Source organism: Aquila chrysaetos, chromosome 13 (assembly GCF_900496995.4).
Source record: "Aquila chrysaetos chrysaetos chromosome 13, bAquChr1.4, whole genome shotgun sequence".
NCBI lineage: Eukaryota > Metazoa > Chordata > Aves > Accipitriformes > Accipitridae > Aquila > Aquila chrysaetos.
This window is the reverse complement of record NC_044016.1, coordinates 782,801-805,140: the sequence shown is the minus strand read 5'-3', so window position 1 is coordinate 805,140 and position 22,340 is coordinate 782,801. Positions and strand designations below refer to the sequence as shown.

At 46.8% G+C, this 22,340-nt stretch overlaps 1 protein-coding gene across 5 annotated transcripts in view; it reads right to left on the bottom strand.

Moving 5' to 3' along the window:
* ACSS1 (acyl-CoA synthetase short chain family member 1) overlaps positions 1 to 22,340 on the bottom strand; it is a 38,324-nt gene that overhangs the window by 6,093 nt on the left and 9,891 nt on the right. Inside the window, exons 1-12 of one of the 5 annotated variants that reach the window (XM_041128313.1) lie at positions 21,932 to 22,061; positions 17,556 to 17,755; positions 15,889 to 16,064; positions 13,001 to 13,153; positions 11,113 to 11,260; positions 10,677 to 10,814; positions 10,008 to 10,100; positions 5,357 to 5,469; positions 4,311 to 4,437; positions 2,502 to 2,629; positions 954 to 1,017; positions 267 to 385 (exon numbers count right to left, since the gene is read on the bottom strand). In XM_041128313.1, coding sequence (XP_040984247.1) covers positions 267 to 385; positions 954 to 1,017; positions 2,502 to 2,629; positions 4,311 to 4,437; positions 5,357 to 5,469; positions 10,008 to 10,100; positions 10,677 to 10,814; positions 11,113 to 11,260; positions 13,001 to 13,153; positions 15,889 to 16,064; positions 17,556 to 17,755; positions 21,932 to 21,942 — 1,470 coding nt within the window. In that variant the 5' untranslated portion in view covers positions 21,943 to 22,061. Of the gene's footprint in view, positions 1 to 266; positions 386 to 953; positions 1,018 to 2,501; positions 2,630 to 2,651; positions 3,452 to 4,310; positions 4,438 to 5,356; positions 5,470 to 10,007; positions 10,101 to 10,676; positions 10,815 to 11,112; positions 11,261 to 13,000; positions 13,154 to 15,888; positions 16,065 to 17,555; positions 17,774 to 21,931; positions 22,062 to 22,340 lie in introns of those variants that run through there. The other 4 variants (XM_041128312.1, XM_030035132.2, XM_030035134.2 and 1 more) reach the window with 4 other exon arrangements.

Below are 22,340 nucleotides of genomic sequence, written 5' to 3'. Positions count from 1 at the left end.
CCCCACTGAGAAGCTGCTCTGCGGGCTGGAGTAGCTGTAATATCCCAGCCACCGTCTGGGTCACTGCTGATCCTCAGGCATGGAGAAGGAGCACATGCAGACCACTGCACCTGCCCTCCCCTACCTAGAGATCCCTCCAGCTAGTTCTGTTTTCCTGCTTCTTTGTCCTCCCAGAGAGGGACAACAGCAGCACTCCAGGCAGGAAGGTGAGGCTTGCTCAATGTGACCATTCCTGCTCATGGCACCAGTTACAGTCTCCCACTTACCAGAATGTGGTCAGGCACAGCGTATTTTGCTATCTTGGAAGCCACTATGGTTCTGAGCTCTTCTTTGACACGGTCTATATGAGCTGTCTGCTCCTTTAGCACTATGAAAGCAAAGGCACCTGGAAGACAAATGAGCAGAAGCCACATACCTCATATTAGATCCTGGCCAGCAAGACCAGGGATGCTCATTCAAATGCCAAGGCAGGTTTCAAATCATTCCTATGCGCAATCTAGGGACTGCCGAGAATCCTGTTTACAAACGGGAGTCAGACTCCAGCCTTGAAATGATGGCCCAGCCTTGTCTTGGCATCTATGGACCAGACTGATCTCAGTGACAGTGACAACTCAACATAAATTACCAGAGTGTCATTGGGATCAAAAGCTGGCCAATGCAAATCAGCTATTCCCATTCTGTTCGAAGGACATCTCTGAGCACAACCCTTTTAAAGGAAGCTCTACCACATATGGAAACACTGTGTGTGAAAACAGCTTAAGGAGTAACACCTGCACCCAGCTTAGGAACATGCAGTTATTTTCATGGCTGTCTTTGCCTCTTAGGGCTGAAATGCCAGTCAACCTATGGATAACTGCCCTCCCATTCCCTAGGCACCTCCTGACATGCAGCCCAGGTTAGAAATTAAGGAAAGCGTATGTAGCTGTCATGTCAGGACACTCCTTTTCACATACCTTCTCCTTTGATCTTGTGTGGATACCCAATCACAGCTGTCTCAGGGACCTCAGGGTGATCAGCCTTCACAAAAAGTGAAACAAAAATACACAGAGCATAACAACTGCTTCAAGCCTTGCAGAGTTTGTGCCGGTTGCTCTAGGAACAAAACACCTTGCCATATCTCACCCTCCCCTTGGCAGATCCTGCTGAAAGCACAACAGGAAAGCTGGACATCTCTGGGAGTAGCATTTACTCACTGGATTGGCCCTGCTTTTAAACAAACAAATAAGTACTCTTACATACACCGCTAAGCCCACTGCACACCAAGCTGAATTTGCACCAGCTGGAAACCTGCTTTCTCTTTCTTTGTCTGTGCCCTTGTGTGTGCATGGCTACAGTCCCAAGTGGTGACTGGCCATGGCCAAATCAAAAGCAAAACCAGTCCTGCATTGCTCCATGACGCAGGGAACTGTTGCCAGCAGAGCAAAAGTGAAGCTGCCAACATCACAGTCCACATTTGACTGGTGTTTATAAGTGCCCAAAGCACACCAGAAGGCAGAAAGAATCAGGCTTCTTTATCTTCCCAGAAGGGGGGAAGGGTTGTTTTGCTGAAAGCATATTTTTATTATACTACACAACAATGATTTATTCTGTCACACTTCAGTTTAATTTAACGTTCTTCTGCAGTAAGACAACAATTTGGGTGTACAGACCGCAAGAAATCGCAGATCTGAATCCCACACCAAAGACTGGATTACACTATCTTAAATTAGATTAAAATATGAAAGAAAACATCACAGAGCAATCTAAGCATATAAATATATTTGCATATACACACGCATACACATACATGGAGTAGGAGAGGAACTGGATCCTATATCTACAATCAGAAACCCACACAGACAAAAAAATTAGTCACAGAGGAGAAAGTAGGATCCTGTGTGCTATGTGAACACAGCTCAGGTTTATCAAATGTCACATTTAAGCGCCATTTGCAGGCAAGACACATAATATAAAATAAATATTCAGGTCAAGCTTTGCAGATAAATGCTCTGAGGACTTTTTGTTTTCAATTCCCTGTGCTAATATTATTTTCTCTCAAAATGACAGGCTAGCTTTGCAGCTGACATGAATCAAGGTTGCTTCATATTTAACACTGCTGAATTCTCACCCATACTCAGCTAGTGCGGATGAGCAAGAACCACAGATTTGGGAAGGAGAGGTTAGATGTTAGCAGAGGGGAAGGAAAAAACAGGAGAGACAATCCCTTATGGAGACTCCACCAGCATCCAAAATTACAGCTGCAACAGTACAATGTCACTGAGAGGAAACACAGCTCTGACAGTTCAACTCCATGAACTGCCCACAGTGTGACTCCTCTTCTTTGTCTCCTTAATAAGGGAACTGTTTCCTTTTGCACATTTGCTGTGCATCAAGCTGTGTGTATGCAAGGGTTTGAAGGCAAGAGACCCTGTGCTTGTTTAAATTCACAAAGCTTCTTTGAAAGGGCCACCCTGCCCCACAGATATGCCCTGTCAAGGGACCTCGACCTGCTTGGTACCTACCATTGCGTCTTCTATCTCTGCCGTCCCAAGCCTGTGTCCGCTGATGTTAATGACATCATCCATCCGCCCCGTTATCTGGTAATAACCTTTCTTGGTCCTGTAAGCACCATCCCCTGTGAAGTAGTAACCTACAGCAAAGACATGCGGGTGGTCAGCAGCAGGAAGCGTGCCAGCCTATTGCTTTGGGCTCTGATGCAGAACAGACTATGCTCCGGGATGGCAAACAGGTTAGGGTGGATCAGACAGCTCACAGGGACTCCTAAGCTTACAGCTGCGTGACCTGCCACACACCATTTCCCACTTCTCTCTGCCATCCCCAACCTTCGTCTGCTCTGCCTGGGCTGTGCTGGCTCCTAGTAAGCACCTGAGCAGCACCAAAACAGCGGAGCTTAGATCTTTGCCAAGATGGGCAAAATCACTGCAGGCAATCAGCAGTAACCAGTGGCTGACGTCCCTGTAGTAAAACCAAGTCCAACAATACAACACAGTGATGGTTTGTTGGATTTCCAAAACCAAGGGGGGCTCTGATGTCCCTAGGCTTTACAGGCCTACAGCTCCACAGCAACTGTGGGTTCAGGCCTGGTGCATACAGCACTAAGATAAAACCACTTCAAATGCCATTTGCCATCATGCTGTAGGCTATTGGTCAAACTCAGGTCTGCTGCTAGCTACACCTCACCACTCATGAAAAACTACAACTGTTCAGCTGAAAAAGAATGGTTCTATTACATTTTGTACATGGGAACACTGCCAATTTTTTTAATCACTTACACTGGGATGGATGAAAAGCCATTTTCCTTCCTGGCTAACAAAGATTCAGATCTCAGATAACAGTCCCTCTCCAGCATATAAGCACCGCAGAAACACTGCTATCAGATTAGCTGACCCCCCCCCCCCCCCCCCGCCATGATAAGCATGGTGTTTGGAGGGTCTAAAACATTTGACGGAAACCAAAAAAAACCCCAGTGGTTCCAGGAAACTCCAGTGTCACTGAGGACACATCTGGCGACACAGATTGTGTTGGCTTTTCATCAAAGCCATGTCCACATCTGAACTGTGGCTCTTCTAAGCAGCAGCAGGCAGCTTGTGCTGTGAATCTGAAGGTGGTTTTTGCCAAGACCCATTATTGGCCAATTAATGGACTTCCAGTCATGCCTCCTGCCCTTCCAAATCAATTAAACAACTATCAACTAAATATCAACAAGATTTCAGATGCGAACATGTAGTCAGTAATAAGGGACTATGGGCTCATTCAATTTCTTCTACCAGTTTCTCATTCTTATTTTCCAACTCATTTTGTAGAATTTGCAGGATTGTCTCTCTAATTGTTGTCTACTCTGCAGCTTTCAAATCCCTTTCAGTTGCTCCCCTGAGTGAAGACAGTAGTCTTGTCCCATCTCCTACAAAAAATGTTTCCCTGCCACTTCTAATTACTTGCCAGATACAACTTGACCATGTTTTAAAAAGGAAGGATGTAACACAGTCTGTGGCAGCAGGGGTGAGATTCAGTGACGCAGCAGGTACTTTCCCATCCAATATGCCTATTTCCAAGTGAGACACAAACAGCCCCAAAGAAAAGGTATTTGGACTATAAAATTTGGGCATTAAAATTTTCTAAAAAATACATTCCCTTTTGACAGCTAGAAAGGTCAACACTATTTAGGACCATTAGGGCATGCTTGCAACATGTGACACACAACCCCAAGCAACCAAGATCTGGCTGGTACAGAAATATCACAAAACGCTGCTGAAAATGTTCAGTGTGCTTATACTGCAGCGCAAACTGCCTTCCCTTGGCACTTTCCTTACCTGGGTAGGCTTTGAAATAGGCATCAACAAATCGCTGGTGATCTCCATAGATTGTTCTTGCCATGCCAGGCCATGGCTGGGCAATGCAGAGCGCACCAGACACGTCATTGCCTTCTATAACCTTTCCCTGCAGGTTCAAGCACAGGAAGGACGATCAGGTGAACAAAATAGGAATGGTAAGGGCTTCTGTGTCATTGACCTTGCAAGAGTCACACTGTTGCTCACTGCAGACTGCTAGTGGAGGGCCACAGGTGAAGAAAATGAATCCACTCATGTGGCTACTCTGCACTGTCCGTATCATGCCTTCCTCACCCCTTGAGGCCAGCAGCACAGCAGATAAGACTAAAAGAAAAGTGAGTCCTGTGATTCTCCGGAGGGCAATGCCAGCAAAGATGTGCCAAGCAGCCAGAGGATGCCTGGGATGAGGCTAGCAGGGAAATGCCTGGACCCCTGCCTTCCACTTTCACTTTTGTTAACTGCCACATTCCCTTACCAAACTCTCTTTGGAAGAGATTACATGCTTTACTGTTTAACAGAGCGCTGGAGCGCAGATGGGGATCGCTCCGCACAGCTTCACAGACCAGCACCAGTTTTCTCACAGACACACACAGTTGCAGGGCCTCATGCCTTGCATTTCTCTTGGAAACCTTCACCAGTCCTGTTGGCTGCTCCAGTCTTGCCACGTCACTGGATGTTGCATGCACTGCTCCAACTGTTCAGCTCCCTGGTTCCCAGGAGCTGTGTGACTTCTGACTTCTCTCATAAATGGAGACAGCAGCTCTTAATCAGAAGCAGTGCAAGACCATAAAAGTGATGCTGAAAATGCAAACACTCCTCTAGAGATTTGCAGTCAGCTTCCAATGCCTAGCTGGCAATCTGTACGGATATTTGAGATATGCTCAATACATAAATTGCTCATCTATTCTACCACTTTAATGGAGGAACAAACATCTTTCTGGATCCTGTTCCTCTGCCATCAGAAAGGTGATTAAGGCAGAAACACACACCAGCTTCTCTTTCGGGCACCCAGCACAGCCTCAACTCACATTCTCATCCATCAGCACGGGAACAATCCCAAAGAAAGGTCTCATAGCCATAGCTGGAACGATCTCAGCTTTCTCCTCTGACGGCCGTGGGGCAATGCAGATGCCACCAGTTTCTGGAAGAAGAATAACGAAAAACAAAATATGTGGGGTCCATCCAATGCTGGATGAAAGCAAATGCCAGCTCTTCTTAGTTAAAGAAAAGAATAGCGAAGCCACCTTGCAAGAAAAAGCCACTGTGAAGGAATTATGCAACACCAAGTAGCACAGCCATCTGAAAGCAGCACAGACCCAATAAACCAAGAGCTCTTTGCGAATACAAGAAAGTCTTCAACAAAAAAATGTCTGGCAAGCCAGGATGACACCACCAAGGCCCCTTCTGTCTACAGGGGACATTGCAGCAGGTAGACAGCGGAGAGCTGCAGGCAGGTCCCCCCTGGTGAGCTCGGATCAAGAGCTACTCCTACTCCCTGTTTGCATGGTGCCTCATTCAGTGCTGGCTGCAGAAATCACTGCCCTGTGTACACCAGTGACAAACCACAGAGTGTGGCCAAGCACCCGCCTCAGGGGAAGAGCAGCTCCAGAGCATCAGGATCGCCGACGTCCAGCTTAGCTCTTCAAAGGCTCAAGAGGAGAGCAGTACGTGGTTCTACAGCGGCTGCCTTTGCACCAGACGGCCTGCAGACCCTGCAGCAGCAGCCACGACGTGTGCGTTCAGCAGACTTCCCACGCTCCCATCCGTGGCGAATCCATCAGGCACAGGGAATACCCCACTGATTCAGCCCACACGCTCTGTTCCCTACATCTGGCCCTATCTCAGCTCACAGATAAACCGATTCCCCCAGCTACCAACCAGCAATGAACGTGGGCAGCTCTAACGCATACTTACACCCTTGCAGGTCCTTCTCACGCTAAGAGGGCTGCCTGGTGGCGGGGGGCAGTACTTACCAGCCCCATTTCCTACCCCAGAAGTGATTTGACAGGGAAAGCATAATCATGTCAGGAGATTTATCTTCCGGTGCTGTTTTTACAGCTGTCTAAGGTTAGCATGAAAAGCACTTCAGGAGTCTGAATTACTATTACTACAAAGTATGAGATTAACCCACCCCTTACAGGCAGGTTGTGCTTATTTTCTATTCAAAATGAAACCTTTTAATCACCCTTTTTCATTCCTGCTGGGATGAACATTAAATCAGATTCCAACCTTAATCAGATCTTTTCTGTTCTAAAACTAATTCGGAAACACAAGAGAGAAACAAAAAGAAAGGAGCATTAGGCTTTTAAAAATACAGCTCTATAAATAAAGGTATGTCCTGCCACGTGGAGAGTGCGTTCCTCTACCAGCTTTGCTGAGGGTGTGGAAACTGAAACCAGGGGTTGGAAAAAGCTGATTTTTGACCCTGAATTTGCATCCAGCTGCCCTGACGTAGCTATGAGGAAGGGTCTCTTTGAGGAACCCTAAGCTCCAGACTTGGAGAAAATTTTCACATGTGGCTTACACATAAAATTATTTCACATTTCATTGATCGGCATGCATCTACTTCACATGTTTCTGTTTATTTTGAAAGGGTCATCTTGAATTTTATCAGAAAAAGAAAAAAGCACCCCAGACACCTGCTGTTCTCTGTTTGCACAGACAAAATCTGCATCAGAGCAGGGAACCTGATTAAACTGATGGTTACTCTTCCTAAGCCAGTACTCATTCAGAATACAACACTGCAACCTATGTTTCAATATGGGTTTTGCCACATCCTACACATCCTACACACAAGGCAGTAAAGTCACATTCCAGAGAGAGCTGCATGGTGGCAAGGGTGCTTTAAAAATTATTTGCATGGTAAAGACCTATTTTAAACTGGTTTGAAAGTACCAATTTTAGCCACTGACATAACAGCTAGCAAGACTTCTAGGCTCCACCCTGCCCTTATGAAGTCTGTCTCGTTAGAGACAGAGCTGGCAGAATAAAAGCTGTGCTTCCACATTACCTGTGCCTATGCTGTCACCGTAGCGCAAATCCACACAGATTTTAAGCAAGGACAGCAGAGTCTGAGCAGGGAGGGTGATGCATCAAAACAGGCTCCCCTCTGCCGTGGGTAAATCACCTCTGGCAGCAGGCTGGAGCACGTACTCTTTGCCACCATTGTCTTCACCATCACAGATAGATTGGACTGACTACTTCGGGGGGAATCCATCTCAGAAGCACCAGCCCAGTTTAAATTGCTGTAAGATGATGCCAACAACAAAAGCTTCCGGGGCCTATTCAGAGATGTCTTTCAAAACCAGCTTTTGTTCACAGCTGCATACAACAGCTGTACTTTTTTTATAAAACCAACGACAAAAGTAAAAATACCTAGTGTCTCTTCTGCACTGTGAAGAAAGAACTACCCCTGAAACTCAAACACAGCTTTGGTTCTATTACTGTTAATCATAGCACAGCACTACCCAATATTTTAACAGTAAGAGCCATCGGAATTTTTCATCTCTCTCATCTGCACATACCACACTACTTAAATTGCTTCTCGTAATTGCTGTCTCACTCATTTGCTCAGCCAAAGACTTTCAAGTGGATTCTTAAATTGCCATTTGCTGATCTTTATGCCTACCAGGCTTTATTAGCTGGCAACACGTTGCTGCTTTGGAGAGCAACACACCATAGAGGACACTGCATTAAACAGTACAATTAACAAGCTATATCGAAACTGTATACAAGAAGTGACACTGCAGGACCACAACCAGCATCCATCAAACTGTTTCTATGATCTCCTTCCACACTCCCTTTATATTCAAATGGTGTCTATAATGTTTCCAAGATTAATTTGGCTTCCCCTTCATTGAAAGCATCAACTGTGGAGAAAGACTGATTCTACTTTCTAAGAAAATCAATTTCATGAATATTTATCATTATATTATGCTTCCAGGAGCTGGTAACTGTTTACCTGCAAAACTATGCCTGGATCAAGGTAAAATCAAGCACTCTGCACTTACAGACTGTCCAGAAAATGTTCTTTAACCTTTCACCTGACAGTTGTTGCTCCAAAAACCCAGGAGAAATACAGTTTAATATAAGATCTAACCCTGTACTAAAGATGAAATAGAAGACACTGCATGCACACTGCATGCACCAGTTAATTGAAGACAAACAAAAAAAAACGTTAAGGCAAAAAAAGATTCTTCTCAATGCTGTCACTGTACAGTAATCAATTGCTTCTCCACGGTGTTTTATTTCAGAGCAGTGAGGAGGAAAGCACACAGCACCTAGCCAGTCAGCTTTCCTTCTGCTCAGCATGTGAGAACCCAGATGGTTTAAGAGACCAGTAGTTGAAGTAGATAGTACTTAACATTGCTGCTCTGAATTCTGAGGTTGTTTTATTTCAAATCTGAAAATAAAGAGTCTGCAAGTCTGGTCTGGATTAAATGGAACTTGGTTGTGTGCCAGAAGCTAATTCATCACATTGAGATGGACCACAGGGATCCTGAAGATAAAGCCTGCTAGCAGAAATAAGAATGAAATCAGGAGCAGCTTGACTGGAAAGGGAATGAATATTCTGCCCAACAGCAGCTAGAAATTTAAGAGCAGGGATGGCTTTTTTTTCAGCAGAGGCAGAATGCCAGCAGCTGTGCTGCATCCTTTAAGTCCATGGCTCCATGGCAAACTGTGGTTCACGACTTGAGAAGGACATATTGCAAGACACCTTTAGCAACTCTTGAATGTTGGTGTCCAGAAGAGAAGACCGGGTGCCGAGGAAGGAGCTGGGAAGGACCTGCAGGACTTCTTCAAGCGCAGGGCTCCACCAGGCAGCTGAAGTGCAGTGCTGTGGCCTCTCTCCACTGCTGGCCGGGGAGGGCAGGAGGCAGGGACCAGCTCTGCTCCAGCTGGACAGGGATCTATGAGAGCCAGTCACACTGTCCAGCAGGTCGTAAATGGAAAACAAGCCTTAACTGGTGCACACAGCGGGGCCAAGCTTGTTGCCAAAACAGAAGCACACTACTTCTTGAGGCATCAAAGGTCCAGGGCCAAAGCAGCTACAGCATACTACTTCACTCCTGGGAGAAGCTGCTTCCAGGCAGCCCTGCTGGGTGACAGCCACTGTCCCCTACCCACCTGATGCACGGCCAGCAAGCCTCCACTCACGCCTTTCCAATCTGCCAGAGCAGCTGCACTAAGCTCCCTTTGACTACACAGCCTAGTTTTCCATCCTCCTCTGACCGTTCCCAGGAAGGGAAAGCACACCTTTGTACAGATTATGGCTACATGGTGCTATAAACGCCTTTTCATGTTAAGACCGTCTCAAGGTCAGTACAGTTGGATAAATAATTGAAAATGAGGTTTCCGATTCAAGCTGCCTACTCCCAGCTTTGCCCAGAAATTCAATCTCTGCCTCCTGCTTCTAGAACCAATTGAGATTTTCCAGCATTCAAAATACCAAAGAACATTTAGAGGGGAAAAGAAAAAAACCAACATTGCTATTGCTTTTATATGCTGTTATATTGCTATTATGTGCTGAACTCCCCAGTGACTTCCAAAAGCTGATCAAAATGCCAGGAGGGTTTTTTTGACAGACTCGTTGGGTCGAATTGAAATAAATTAATCCTTCTCTACCCACCAACAACCTGTCAATGGTCAGGGCCCTCCACGCTCCCCCCCCCCTTTTACCTGTCTGCCACCATGTGTCCACGAGGGTGCAGCGCCCTTCTCCCACCACATGGTAGAACCACTGCCAAGCTTCGTTGTTGATGGGCTCTCCCACTAGACCAAAATAAGAAAGGAAGCAGCCTGAGACTCAGGGGGTTGCAGGCAGTTCATTCTCCCTTTTGGTGCACAACACCTGAATGCATGATCTTTAAGCAGAATGCTTACAGCATTTTTGCTGGGATGTGCAAAGGACTGCAACGCACTCATGTAACCGAGCACTGACTTTTTCCAGAAAGACCAAAAGGCAAGCAATAAATATCACTGAAAATAACTAATCAATGCAGGTCATATATAAGAACCTCTAGAATCCTAAATAGTGCAGGAAAATGCCGCTTGGGTCACCTAAGCCAGTAAAATTCAAAGTGATATCACTTACCATTGGATAAATCTTTTTAGCAAAGGATGTGATCCTGCAAAATAAGCTAGGAAACAGGCAATCACACTACAGTTCAACGGCCCCAACTTCAGTTTATTTCTCCTTCTGCTGAGAAAATATCTCAGCAGACAGGGAGCCTGCTTTATCATCTGTTTTTAACCACATCCCATCTGGTCAGCTGAGCTCCTCTGGTATCTTCATTTCACCAGCTAGAACCCCTTGTCTTTTTTACATGAAGATTTCACACCCCTTACCCGATCCCAAGGTCCTCAAGGACGATCTGTCGTATTTCTTCACCCACTCTTCTCCATAATTCAGCAGCAAGCGTATAGCCGTAGGTGCTCCATAAAACTGATTAATTTTCAACCTTTGTACCATTTCCCAGTAACGACCTGCAAAATCACAAACAGGCTTTTTATCTGTCTAGTACCGATGTCCCACTGCAAACACTCAGCAGGAAGGTTAACGGCCAAAGCTAAAGCTATGACTACTGTGAGTACAGAGCAAAACCAATGGCAACTTTTTTTATTTTTCACCCTGGATGCACAGATGTTCCTGAATGTCATAGACACAAGTTCCAAAGAAATGGAGCTTACCTCCCTTGAGCAGGCAGGTCACACTGGACAGGTTTCTAAATCTCCTTTGCCACACTGCCATGTCTAGCCAAACCTTTGCCCACCACTTCCTCACCTGGGTCAGGGTACACTGGAGTGCTTTCAAACAGGACAGAGGTGGCTCCATTGCAGAGTGGTCCATACACAACATAGCTATGTCCCGTGATCCAGCCAATGTCAGCCACACAGCCAAAAACATCGCCTTGCTGGTAGTCAAATACATACTGCAAAGATAAATGTAAGGCCAGCTGACTTTCTGTTGGCAGGCGCACAGAGCTTAAAGGTAAGGCGCTGGACTGGATATCCAAGTGGGAGCAGGAGAGTGCACAGGGCAAATGGAGCCAGGCATGTAGGACGGAGCAGCACAAAGGCCAGCCCAAGGTGAGGAAGCAAGTCAGAGGGACCAGTACCAGGGCTTCCAGGCTCCTGACTGTTTCTGCAAACACACAGGGAGCATGACTGTACCAGCAGCTGCTCAGATTGGAGCAACAAGCTACAACCAAAGCCCAGAGCCCTGGATACCTAAGGTTGCCTGCTCCAGGCAGTTCACGTGGGACAGCTGACCCTGAACTGCCAGAAAGCTGCAGGTCTTGGAGGCTCAGACCCTTCACCAATATCAACAGGTTTACATGAGAAAGCTGGAGAAACTGAGAGGTGCCCATGAAACATTTTCTGAGAAATGTTCTTAGCTGCTCAGCTTCTCTACCAGTGTATATCACTTTCCAGGTGCTATGCTCTCCCTGCTCATCAAATTGAAGATAAAGATCTTGGAGAACTCATTGTCTTGCCTTGGTTATGGAAAATGCTTCCCACTGTAAATCTAACTCCTCTACCATATGGTGAAGAGGTCCTGACTCATAAGGCAGAGTCAGCTTTATGTTTTAAATGAAAGAAAGTGGATCGGAACTAAAAGAAAACCCCATGAGCGTGTGGCGAGTGCCACACATGAGTGTGCAAAGACCACAGAGGCCACACAGGTCAGCTGATCCCTCTACCTAGGAGAGCCAATTCTCACCTTACTTTTGCAAGTGCCTTTCCCTCTCAGGCTCTGAAGTACCTCTAAAGGGACCACAGCTGCATATGGTGCCTCCCTGCATGTCTGCACCAGGGTGCAGGACCTACCTTCTGGACTAAGAAAGAGATGCCTTGGAGATTATGCTGTCACTTAGAAAAGTTGACATAACAAATACCCTTCATGCAGAGAAGTCTGACACTCGCACATTCAAATCTTCTACAAATTCAACTGTGTCAGCCCAAAGAAAGAAAACCTCTGCCTGAATTGTGTGTGATTACAAACAGGGTGATACCCCTAAAGCCAGATGGAGATCTTTCACCGCAGTCCTCTCCGTGTTTCACTGTTACCTTTTCATACCCAGAGCTCAGACCAGAAGCTTCAAGAAGCAGTGCCTTGACTTTTTTTCTTTTTTCATGAGAAAGAAGGTTAAAATATTTAGACTAGATCACATAGAAAAGCAGCGCAAAGGTGCAACCACAGAGCATGAATGTAATTTTCGATCTTTAGACAACAACTGCTATGCAAAGAGGTTGTTTTAAGAGTCCAGATCCTCTCTGAAATAAAAAAGGCCAGCATGCCACTGCAAAATACTACAGTAATATCCACATTACCAATGCCAGCGAGATACTTACCAGAACCTCCTCAGCTGCATCACTTTAATGTCCACAAATTCTGGCCTGCAACACTAGCATGTTTTAAATGCAAAAGTAGCAGCACTGCAATTTCCCTCCCTTCATAAGTCTAGGCTCTGGTTTGCATAGTATGACACTCCCCAGGAACAAATCCTGAAGATTAATTACACATTCTCAGACATTTGTCAGTTTGTTTACACCCAATAAACCAATTGGACAGCAAACACAGAATACAGCACACCTCACCAGTCCGAGTCCCTCTCGTTACTACTGTCGGAAGGTAAGTGAACCTCTTCCAGGGGATGCAGCTGAGTTACCTTGTGCGTGAGAGCAGCATACAGCAGGTATCCAGCCTGGGTGTGAACAATTCCTTTGGGTTTCCCAGTGCTGCCCGAGGTATACAGCATGAATAGCATGTCTTCACTGTCCATACTCTCTGGAGTGCATACAGAAGCTGCCTTGGCCATCTCCTAAGGAAAAAGAGGTGGTAATGACAAAAAGACTTTGGCTATATGGAGCCAACCAACACTCCATCTCCAAGTATGTCAGCAGTGTCCAGAGACAAGAACCACTGTTGCTGTTGTCCCCTCACAAACATCCATGGATGTATCATAGGTTATATGCGCTCACCTTGTGGAAAGGTTCCTGTGGACGCGTAGCACCTAGCCTTTCCACCAATACCTCTCCTAGGTGCAGAAGTCAAGGGGAATTGGCCAGATAAAATAACATTTCAGGAAAAAAATGGTAGGTCATAGCTTACATTTCAAGCCTTTGCAAGCTGCTGGTAGAAAACCAAAGTGTGACTGCAAACATGAACCACACTTGACAGCAGCAGCAAGGCTGACTGGATACTGTTTAGGACCTTCCTTTTCCTTTTAAAACTGCAGTGCTCCAGTTAAACTGTGCATTCTTCTCCCTTCCCTGGCCCCAGCAGTGGATGACCGTCCTGTCCATTTGATCCTCAAATTCTAATTGCTCCTGCCTGTGAGAAGGAGAGTGCTTTACTCTCCTGCCTCTGTCACTCTCCTCATACTCCATTTGGCGAGGTGGGTGAGATCCTCTCCTCACCCCTACAATCAGAACTATGGGAGGGAAGGATGCAATGTCCTACTAAGTCAGAGCAAACTTTTGGTCCAGCTTGTGTGCCCAGTCCAGCAGAGGAAGGGGAAATAATGTGGTCTGAAAGAGATGCTTGTGGTCACTGAACCTTGTAGCAGCAGAGGGCTTGCCTGCCCAGACCACAGATTTTTCAGGACGAGGTTGAACATTTTTCTTATGCACGTACAAACTTGGAATAATCATTGTGTGTTCCAGATGCTCAACATATGGCTGTAAAAAAAGCACAGCTGGCTTGGTTCTCTCAAGCTCTGTACTGTCCTACATGAATAGTGATTCCTGCAAGGGTTATTAGGTGGCTCTTTGAAGGAATGTCTAGGTACTGCCTTTTTACAAGTACACACTGTAAAGACGCTGTATTTACAAGTGAACACCACCAACGGCAGGTCCAGTTGTTTAAAAGTGTCTGACAAACAAAGCTTAATAAAATATGAAGAGCTGATAGGGTCAGATGTAATTCTTAGCCTCTGAGTTACAGCACTCCTGCTCATCTCAGGTATTTATTGTGACATTTCAACACTGCTAATTGAGACTGCCTTGCCAGTTTTTGAAACTAAGATGGAGTTCTCATATTCTCCATTACAACATGAACTTAAATTTTGCCGTAAGCCACTGCACAAGATCTGGAAAGCACAACTGCTGTAAAGATCAGTAATGTCAGAGTTAACAGCATTAATGGTTTAATTCTTGTTATGTTTCACACCCTACAACTGACAACAGGCTGAGCTCAGCTCTTGGATCACCAAAGCACCTCAGGCTGTTTACAGACTAAGGAACATCGTCAGAATGTGCTTTGTGGAGTAAGAAGGAGTAAAACAATTTCCGAATAAAACCTGCCTTCTCTGTTTAACTTACCCTAGTAGTTGCTCCTATCTCATGTGACCAGCACAGGGACTCCTGAGTAATTACCTTGGCTGCACACGGGTGATTTCCAGGCATTATTACAATGAGTAGTTTCTGTTTACTGCTGCTGGCAAACTGATAAAACTACTTCTGCATTAGGCTGCAGTCCCATGTGTACCAGCTAAACAAATTAGAACAACTGTTGTTTTCTTCCCCAGGAAGCACAAGTTCTAAATATTCCCAAGCCATCACTGTCCTCCCATCATGTGGTAACCACGACACTGCCCAGAGGCTATATTAAGCTTCTCCAGGAACTTGATTATTTCTGCACTGCCTTTCAACAGTGTCCAGTCTGAGAGTGCTTATGACAAACCATAATGGAGTGTCTGAAACACAGTATACAACACCATCACCAATGGTATCAGTGCACTCTGGGTCTCAGGAAACACTCATTCCTTAAATCTCAGCACTGTTTGCAAGATTACTAAAATGGAGCAGCATACCCCCTGCCCATGCTGAGATGAGTCAAGACAGACTGAGCTGCTTCAACTCACAATCCTAGCAGACTGTAAATACAGGCAATCCATTTGAGGATGAAGATCCAGATGCCATAAGGGGCTTCTCCTTTTCACCTGCAGAACTCAAGTCCAAAAGGCACAGATGGGGAGAAAGATGATCTAGCCAACACTCAGGCCTCAAAGGAATTATCCAGAGTGCCAATGGGTGTCTGCAGAGCTAGGTGACTGCAGGGACATACAGATGCTGTCACTGCAACACAGCTGTAGCCACTAGCCCACCGGGGTTCTGTGGCAGCACGGGAAGAGCAGCACACACTGAAAACCTGTTCCAGAGGCAGCATAAAGGCTAGTCATTGCTGGCAGGTCTGGTGCAGCTATATTAGAGTGCCAAGCTGCAGTGCAGCGGCTGCTTCATAGGCTTTTAGCCCAGCACACATACGCAAGGAAAGTATGGAGGCTGCCTGATATTCCTTGGCTGCCGATTCCCAGTGTAGCCTACAGCAGATCAAAGACCAAAGCCAAACACCAGAGTGTGCATGATCTACACATTCAGCAAGACTCTCACGCACATGTTCTGAACAGCCCTGCATCGGGTCTCTCAGAGATGTCTGTGTTAGCTGGTCCCTACATTTATTAGTGCACCATATTTCTCTCCCCCAGCACAGTAAACATCACACACTTCAAGAAACATCAGGGGAAACAGGCAAGGTTTACCAACAGCAACATACCTCCTCAAGGGGAATATCATGGTCACCCATCTGGACTTTGTTATCTGTCCTCTGAGCAACAAAGACATGTTTGACGCTTGGACAGTTCTTCACAGCTTCATCCACAGTCGTCTTCAGCTGTATGATTCGGCCTCCCCTGACTCCCTGGTTGTAGGTGATAATTGCTTTGCATCCAGCTAAAAAGAGAAAGAATTAGCAGACATACCAGCATGTCTTCAAGGCTAGTATGTGCACCCTGCCTTCATTACTTCTGAGGATGATGTATAGGACAACACGTGTGACAAATACTCAGAACTTCTATCAATCGAAAACCGTCAGTGCTGCTGACGAAAACACTTTAAAACCTGAGACCCACAGAGATTAGGGGTAGCTGGAACCTCCATAGGTTATCTAGTCCATCTTCCCCACCCCAAGGCAGGGTTCACTCCAGCTAAACCATTTCTGACAGCTGCCAGTCCAATCTTCCTGAAACACTCCAATGGTAGCCCTTCCACCCTCTCCCCACCAGTCCACTCCAATGCCCATCGGGAAAGCCTCTCCCAATGTCTAGCCTAAGTATCACTCACTGCAATTTAAGTGCCTCCATTCCTGCCTAGCAAAACCAACATGCAGAACAGTTTCTTCCCAGTTACCTGCGTTACAGTGAATACTGCTGCTTTAGTCTAACAGCTCACACACCAAAACCAGTGCAAGACTTCCTATGACCTTAGTGAACAAGCACCTTTGCCCCTCTCTTATCCTATCTCTGGGGCTGCATATAAGTGTCCGTTGCAAACTGAAGCAAACAGCACCAAACTCAGTGCCTCAACTCAGAGGCGTTACCCTGCTCTGAGACACCTGCAGCCTTCTGAAACTCACCTGTACCTTGAGGGGAAACCTCCTGGAAGCCACAGCACACAGCAGCACTCTGGCAGAGCACTTCAAATTGTACCACACTACGTTATTACAGAGCTGTGGCTGCGGAGAAATGGTTCTTTAGCCCATCACCTCCACACAAGTGGCTAAAAGTGAGGGATAACTAAAATGTGTACTTGTTCTCCATAGATTAACAGTACTAAAGCAGAAAAAAAAGCATGAAAATTGCTGTAAGACTTATTCCCTCACACTAGCCATAAAGAAACTGATGTGACTGCTAGGACATGAGCCACTTCACTTGCTATTTTGTTCTTCTGCTGGTATTTTTAGCATTACTTTTTACCTAATCACACTACAAGTGCTTTGGGCTAAGAACAGTTCTGTTTGTTGGTACAACGGCTAACAGAGCGGGGGCAGGCTGCCAACACTTCCAGTGCTATACATAAATCACAGTATCACAATCAAGATGCAGAATTAGCACTGTGCAGGAGTATCAAAGAAACACTGCAATAACACTGCAAAAGAACAAATCAGGCCCCATTCCTAAGCTCTGGTTTTCCGTCCAGCTTCACTGCTGTCTGCCAGTAACCCAGTGCAGACTGAATGTTAAGCGATTTATAAAGTATTTTAAGGCCAGAGGATTCTGCATCTGCCGCTAAGGAAAAGGCTCTTCACAGTACTTTGCAAAGGAGAGTGAACTGTCCCGCCAGCTGAGAATGAACCTTTTCTCTTTCTGCCAAGAAAACACAGCATTGGGATATGTCTTGGAGCACTGTCCAGAGAGTTTTGTTCCCCGGTCTGCATCTACTTACAGTCTATGATCCTCCCAGCTAAGGACTCCGCGCTGAATCCAGCGAAGACCACAGTGTGAACAGCACCAATCCTGGCGCAAGCCAGCATGGCTGCCACAGACAAGGGAGACACGGACATATAGATGGCCACCTTGTCCCCTTTCTGTATCCCATATTTCTTCAGGGTGTTGGCAAGACGGCAAGTCAGATCCAGAAGTTCCCTGCGGCACAGAAGCAACCTGTTTTACGCGGGGGGAGCAAAAAGAGGATGAACTTGAACTGAGCGAGGCATCGCGATGGCCTCGGGACCTTGTCATTTCAGCAGTATAGGGAACACCAGCTTCTGCATCTTAAAGAAGGGTGGCCTGGGGTGCGGTGAGAGCAAGACTGCTCCTGCCATTGTGGAGAAAAGAAAAGGGGGGCAGAAAGCCACGCTTGCTGCAGAAGGACGAGCAAGCGAGAGCCGCAGGCACTGCCCAGAGCTGCTGGACTCTGGCGTGGGTAGAGCAGCCAGCAAGCCAGCGGCTGTCCTGCGGCCTCCAGAAGTCGGTGTCCATTTTAGCAATCCTTGATGCCTTTTTTACCTACGAGGCTCGGTCAGAAGCTACTGAGAACACGTGTGGGATAACACGAGATGAAATAGAAGCATTGTCCCAAGACCCCCAGCACTGTTTATGTTGGTGAACTGCTGGAAGTGTTTCACAACTAGTACCTTCTCTTTAAATTGCAAGGGTAAAAAATGCATTTGCATGCATAAGGAAGAAAAGGAGAAGTCTCGAGACACTTGTGTGAGTGGCAGATTTTACAAGACTCTCATCAAAGCCTGATCACCCACAGCCCGAATTCCTCTATTGTCACTTCACCCTGCCATGCTGCAGACCACAACAGCCTCACAGAACAGAGATACTACTCCAAGTAAAACCACAGCCACTCTTGCATAGAGAAACTCAGGAACACCGACAACAGGAACAAAGGCTCTTTTCTCAGGGCTTGCTGCTGCGACATGCTGACTTAATAGCAGAAACATTCCTCTAAGGATTGAAAAAGCAGTTTGTGGGCAAGGACTTGCGCCTACACTTATTCTGATGCCTGCACAGGGGATAACACGATTGCAGGCACGTCTGGGACCAAGACGCTGTCATGAACTGAACAGCTCTGTGTGCCTGCAGTGGAAGGGCTTTGAGAAGAAGACAGATAACTGCGCCAGGTGAGGATTGGTCTCACACCAAGGAAGGAGGTGACCCTCACAAGGGGCTGCAGAGCACCACTTACCGGTGCCAATCATCAGCTCAGAGGAGAAGACTTGCAGAGTCTGCCAGGAATGAAAATTGTCCTCTGGGTTCAGGAACTCGCTGAGTATTGAGGCCCAGAGGAGAGAGGTATCTTCTACTCGCTAGCACACTCATCTTCAACCTGTCACCTCTGAACCCTTAGGGGTCTGTAAGCTATGCCACCAGGGACTCCAAAAAACTGTTAACAAACAAATGAATTTTGGGAGTCTGCATTCCACAATAAGCTGTAAAGCATGAATCTACCAAAGTATCCTTATCTCCCAGAACTGGCCAGAGCTGTGAAAAAACAAACAAATTAACAAAGCCAGTTTTCAGCTGGTGGCTAAGCTGCAAATAAAATGAAATGTTGTTTCTGGTCCATCAAAAATTGTTTTCTTTTTTTAAGTCAATGCAAGTTGGAAATAGGCAAAGCCCAAGTGCTCCACTTTGGAAATGTTGTAACAAAACCATGGGCTGAGAATAACTTGGCATCTTCTTTAGGATAGAACTCCATCTGCACTGTGAGGGCATGAAGCAACACAGCCATAGAGGAAGTATGAAGACAGATACAGTGATGGCTGGAGGGATACCACTTCCCTGCAATCTTTTGGAAGAGAAGGAAAATGAGCCTCAAATACCAGCCACAGCACTTTGTGTTATTTATCTTAAGACTATTCCTGTAGCATGAAGTAAACAGACCACTCCTGAAGCACAGGAACTCAGAAAGGTGGCCAGACATGCTCAGTGCCTGCTCTCTGGCAGTAGCTGGCAACAGCTACCACCACAGAGAGGTGGCAGCCCTGCAGAAAGCAGATATGGAATGGCTTTACCCCGCACCGAATTTCCTCCCAATCCCTTACAGCTAGAGATCAGCCTAAACACTAAAGCACAACATTCAATACTTCTTCCCAAGCGATTCATGACCATGCACGTTCCTGCTATCTACATAAATGCACAGTCTGTTAGATGTATTATCTTGCTTACTTTTAGTAAGTTCATGAACTGAGCAACTCCGTGCAATAACAAATTCCCACCCAATGTTTGGGTTTGTGCCTTGTCCTAAAAGGTCACATTCTCAGGTCCAGAATTCATCTGTTCCTGCATTAGAGAAAAATCTCCTATGTGGATAAGTAGTAAAGAGCCAAAACAAAACTAAGCTGCTCAACAGCAGAGCATAGGAAGTGAAACAAGCCCCAGACAGGCACTTGTGAGAAAGCGAAATAAAAACCACTTATCTGTGATGGAAAATACCCAAGTGCTTTCAGAGCTGCAGCCCCTTTCTCCTGAACAGAAATGCCAGAAGAGCTCTGGCTAGGGCATCCTTTCTGAGCAGCTCCATGGTTCGCTTGCTTACTCACGACTCGGTGACCGTGATGGCAGAAGCTCTCATTGTTTTTTGATGATTAACCCCAATTTAACATTTGCTTAATGAGAGTGTGTGAGCAAGCCAGTAGACAATAAGGACCAAGTCTTTACCCCCAGATCCATTTGCTTTGCCTTCTCTTCTTTGTGCTCTGAAAGGCTGAGATAGGAAGGCCTCGGAGGTCCCTTGGTGGTGCAGCACATGGGGGAACGGACACAAAGGCAAAAAGAAGGTGAAGCCAAGAACTTCAACAAAGAAATCCACAAATCCCTGAGCATCAGGTGTGTCTTCTGGCTCCTGTAGCAGCAACTCAGGCTTCCCCTCCAGCTCAAGAAAGGGAGTTAGCAGAAATGGTGTGTCAGGAATCCTTCCCTTGACTCCCTCACTGCTTCACACGCACTTTGCTATCTAACAGGCATGCGATTAGCACACGCCAGCAGGTTACACATTTCCAGTACTTAACCTAAACACGTCTCAGGGTGGAACAAGCACCCTGCAAGGTCACTGGCCCGCAGAACTGAGTGGGACAAACCTAACTGGACTGAGCAGGAGGAAACCATGGCCGTTACCCTCTCCCTGGTACTGCTGCCAAGCTCGGCGCTGCCGTCCCTCCAGCACACAAGGTTAGAAGAGCCAAGAGCAATTCTGGCCTCAAGCCCAGCATCACCCCACCCTTGGCACAGAGGCAATGCCACCGAACGCTGGCGGGCCGTGCACAGGGAAGGACCTGCCTCCCATCCACACCCATGAGGTGTGTTGGTAGCAAGGCATATCTACTGAAAAAATACATCAGACGCTGAACAGAGATAGACACGGTCACCCTGGAGGCGGTGAGAGTGCAAAAGAAGGCATCTTCACTTAGCTTCTGCCTGCACTGTCACATGGGGTTTGGAGAAAGGGTAGAGGAAGCAGAGGCTTAGAGTGAAAACGCCTACCCTGAAAGGGCTCAGCTGTTGCCAGTGAAGGACAGAGGGTGGCCAGAGGCTCGGAGCAGATGTGCACTGCTTCTGCAAACCACAAGAAGAGGGAGAAAGGCAAAATCCCCCAGCAATGCTCGCAGTGTTGCCGCCCGCCCGCACGCCAAAGGATTTCTGTGCAGCCGCCCAAGCAGGCGGTGCAGAGCAGGGCACTACGCTGAGCAGAGACATGCAGGATAACCACTGGAGACAGACGAAGCCACGGGGCACACGGAGGGTCCCAGGGTGCCCAGCTCCCTGCACGCAAGCCAGGCAGACAACAGGAGGATCTCAGCAGAGCCACTGCAGAAGAAGGAAACGTGCCGCGACAAAAGGAAGCGCCCGGCCCCCTCTGCACAGAGACAGCCGAGAAACTGCAAAGTCAGTTCATGGCGCAACGGTCTGCAGATCCTCTGCAAAAGCAGATTATAAGAGCTGAGAGCAAATAAGAGAGAAAAGTGGGCAGCAGAACACCAGTGGGTAAAGCATCAGGGTGGAGCTGAGAAGCGGGGAAGCAGCAGCCAGTTGGACCCAAGAGGCGAGGCCATCTGCACAGAACAAGGAACAGTATATATAGTACGTGCTTTTAAAACAAAGCAAGCCAGGGAGATGGTAGGCACATTAATGAATGTAGGCAGGGAAGGACTTGCTTTTGGAAAATGTTATCTTCCAACTGAAAATGCGGACAAGTCCAACCCATTCATTGTACTGCAGGTGTGAGAGTAGATAGATGCTGAACATGGATTGCATGTGAATTTACCCATCCCAACCATGCACCTCCAAAACCCGAGGGAAGCACCATCTTACCCCAGTGACATGCCTGCTCATGGTGCAGTTGACACACTGACAGGCTTTAAACACCATGCACAAGAGCTCTGGGGAGAGCCAGTTCTCCCGCTGTGCCAGCAGGAAATCTGAGCAGCCCACTGATTTCCGTCAGCTTTGGAGCAAGCCCTTGACATAGCTGTTTAACGTCATAACCTGCTGGAAAACCATCTCCTTTCAGGGACAGAGCAGTCTGCTCCTGTCATTTCCCTACAGCCCTGTAACATGGCAATGCCGTGGCAAGCAACATGCCACACGCTTTGTACCGAGTTTGCAAGGTCTCATGAACACAGCTTGTGATGCTCGCTCTGTCTGAGCTCTTCTTGAACTACCTGCAGCCTGTTTCACCTGGTTTAGCTGTAACAGTGATTCTTCTAACTGACCAGGTAAC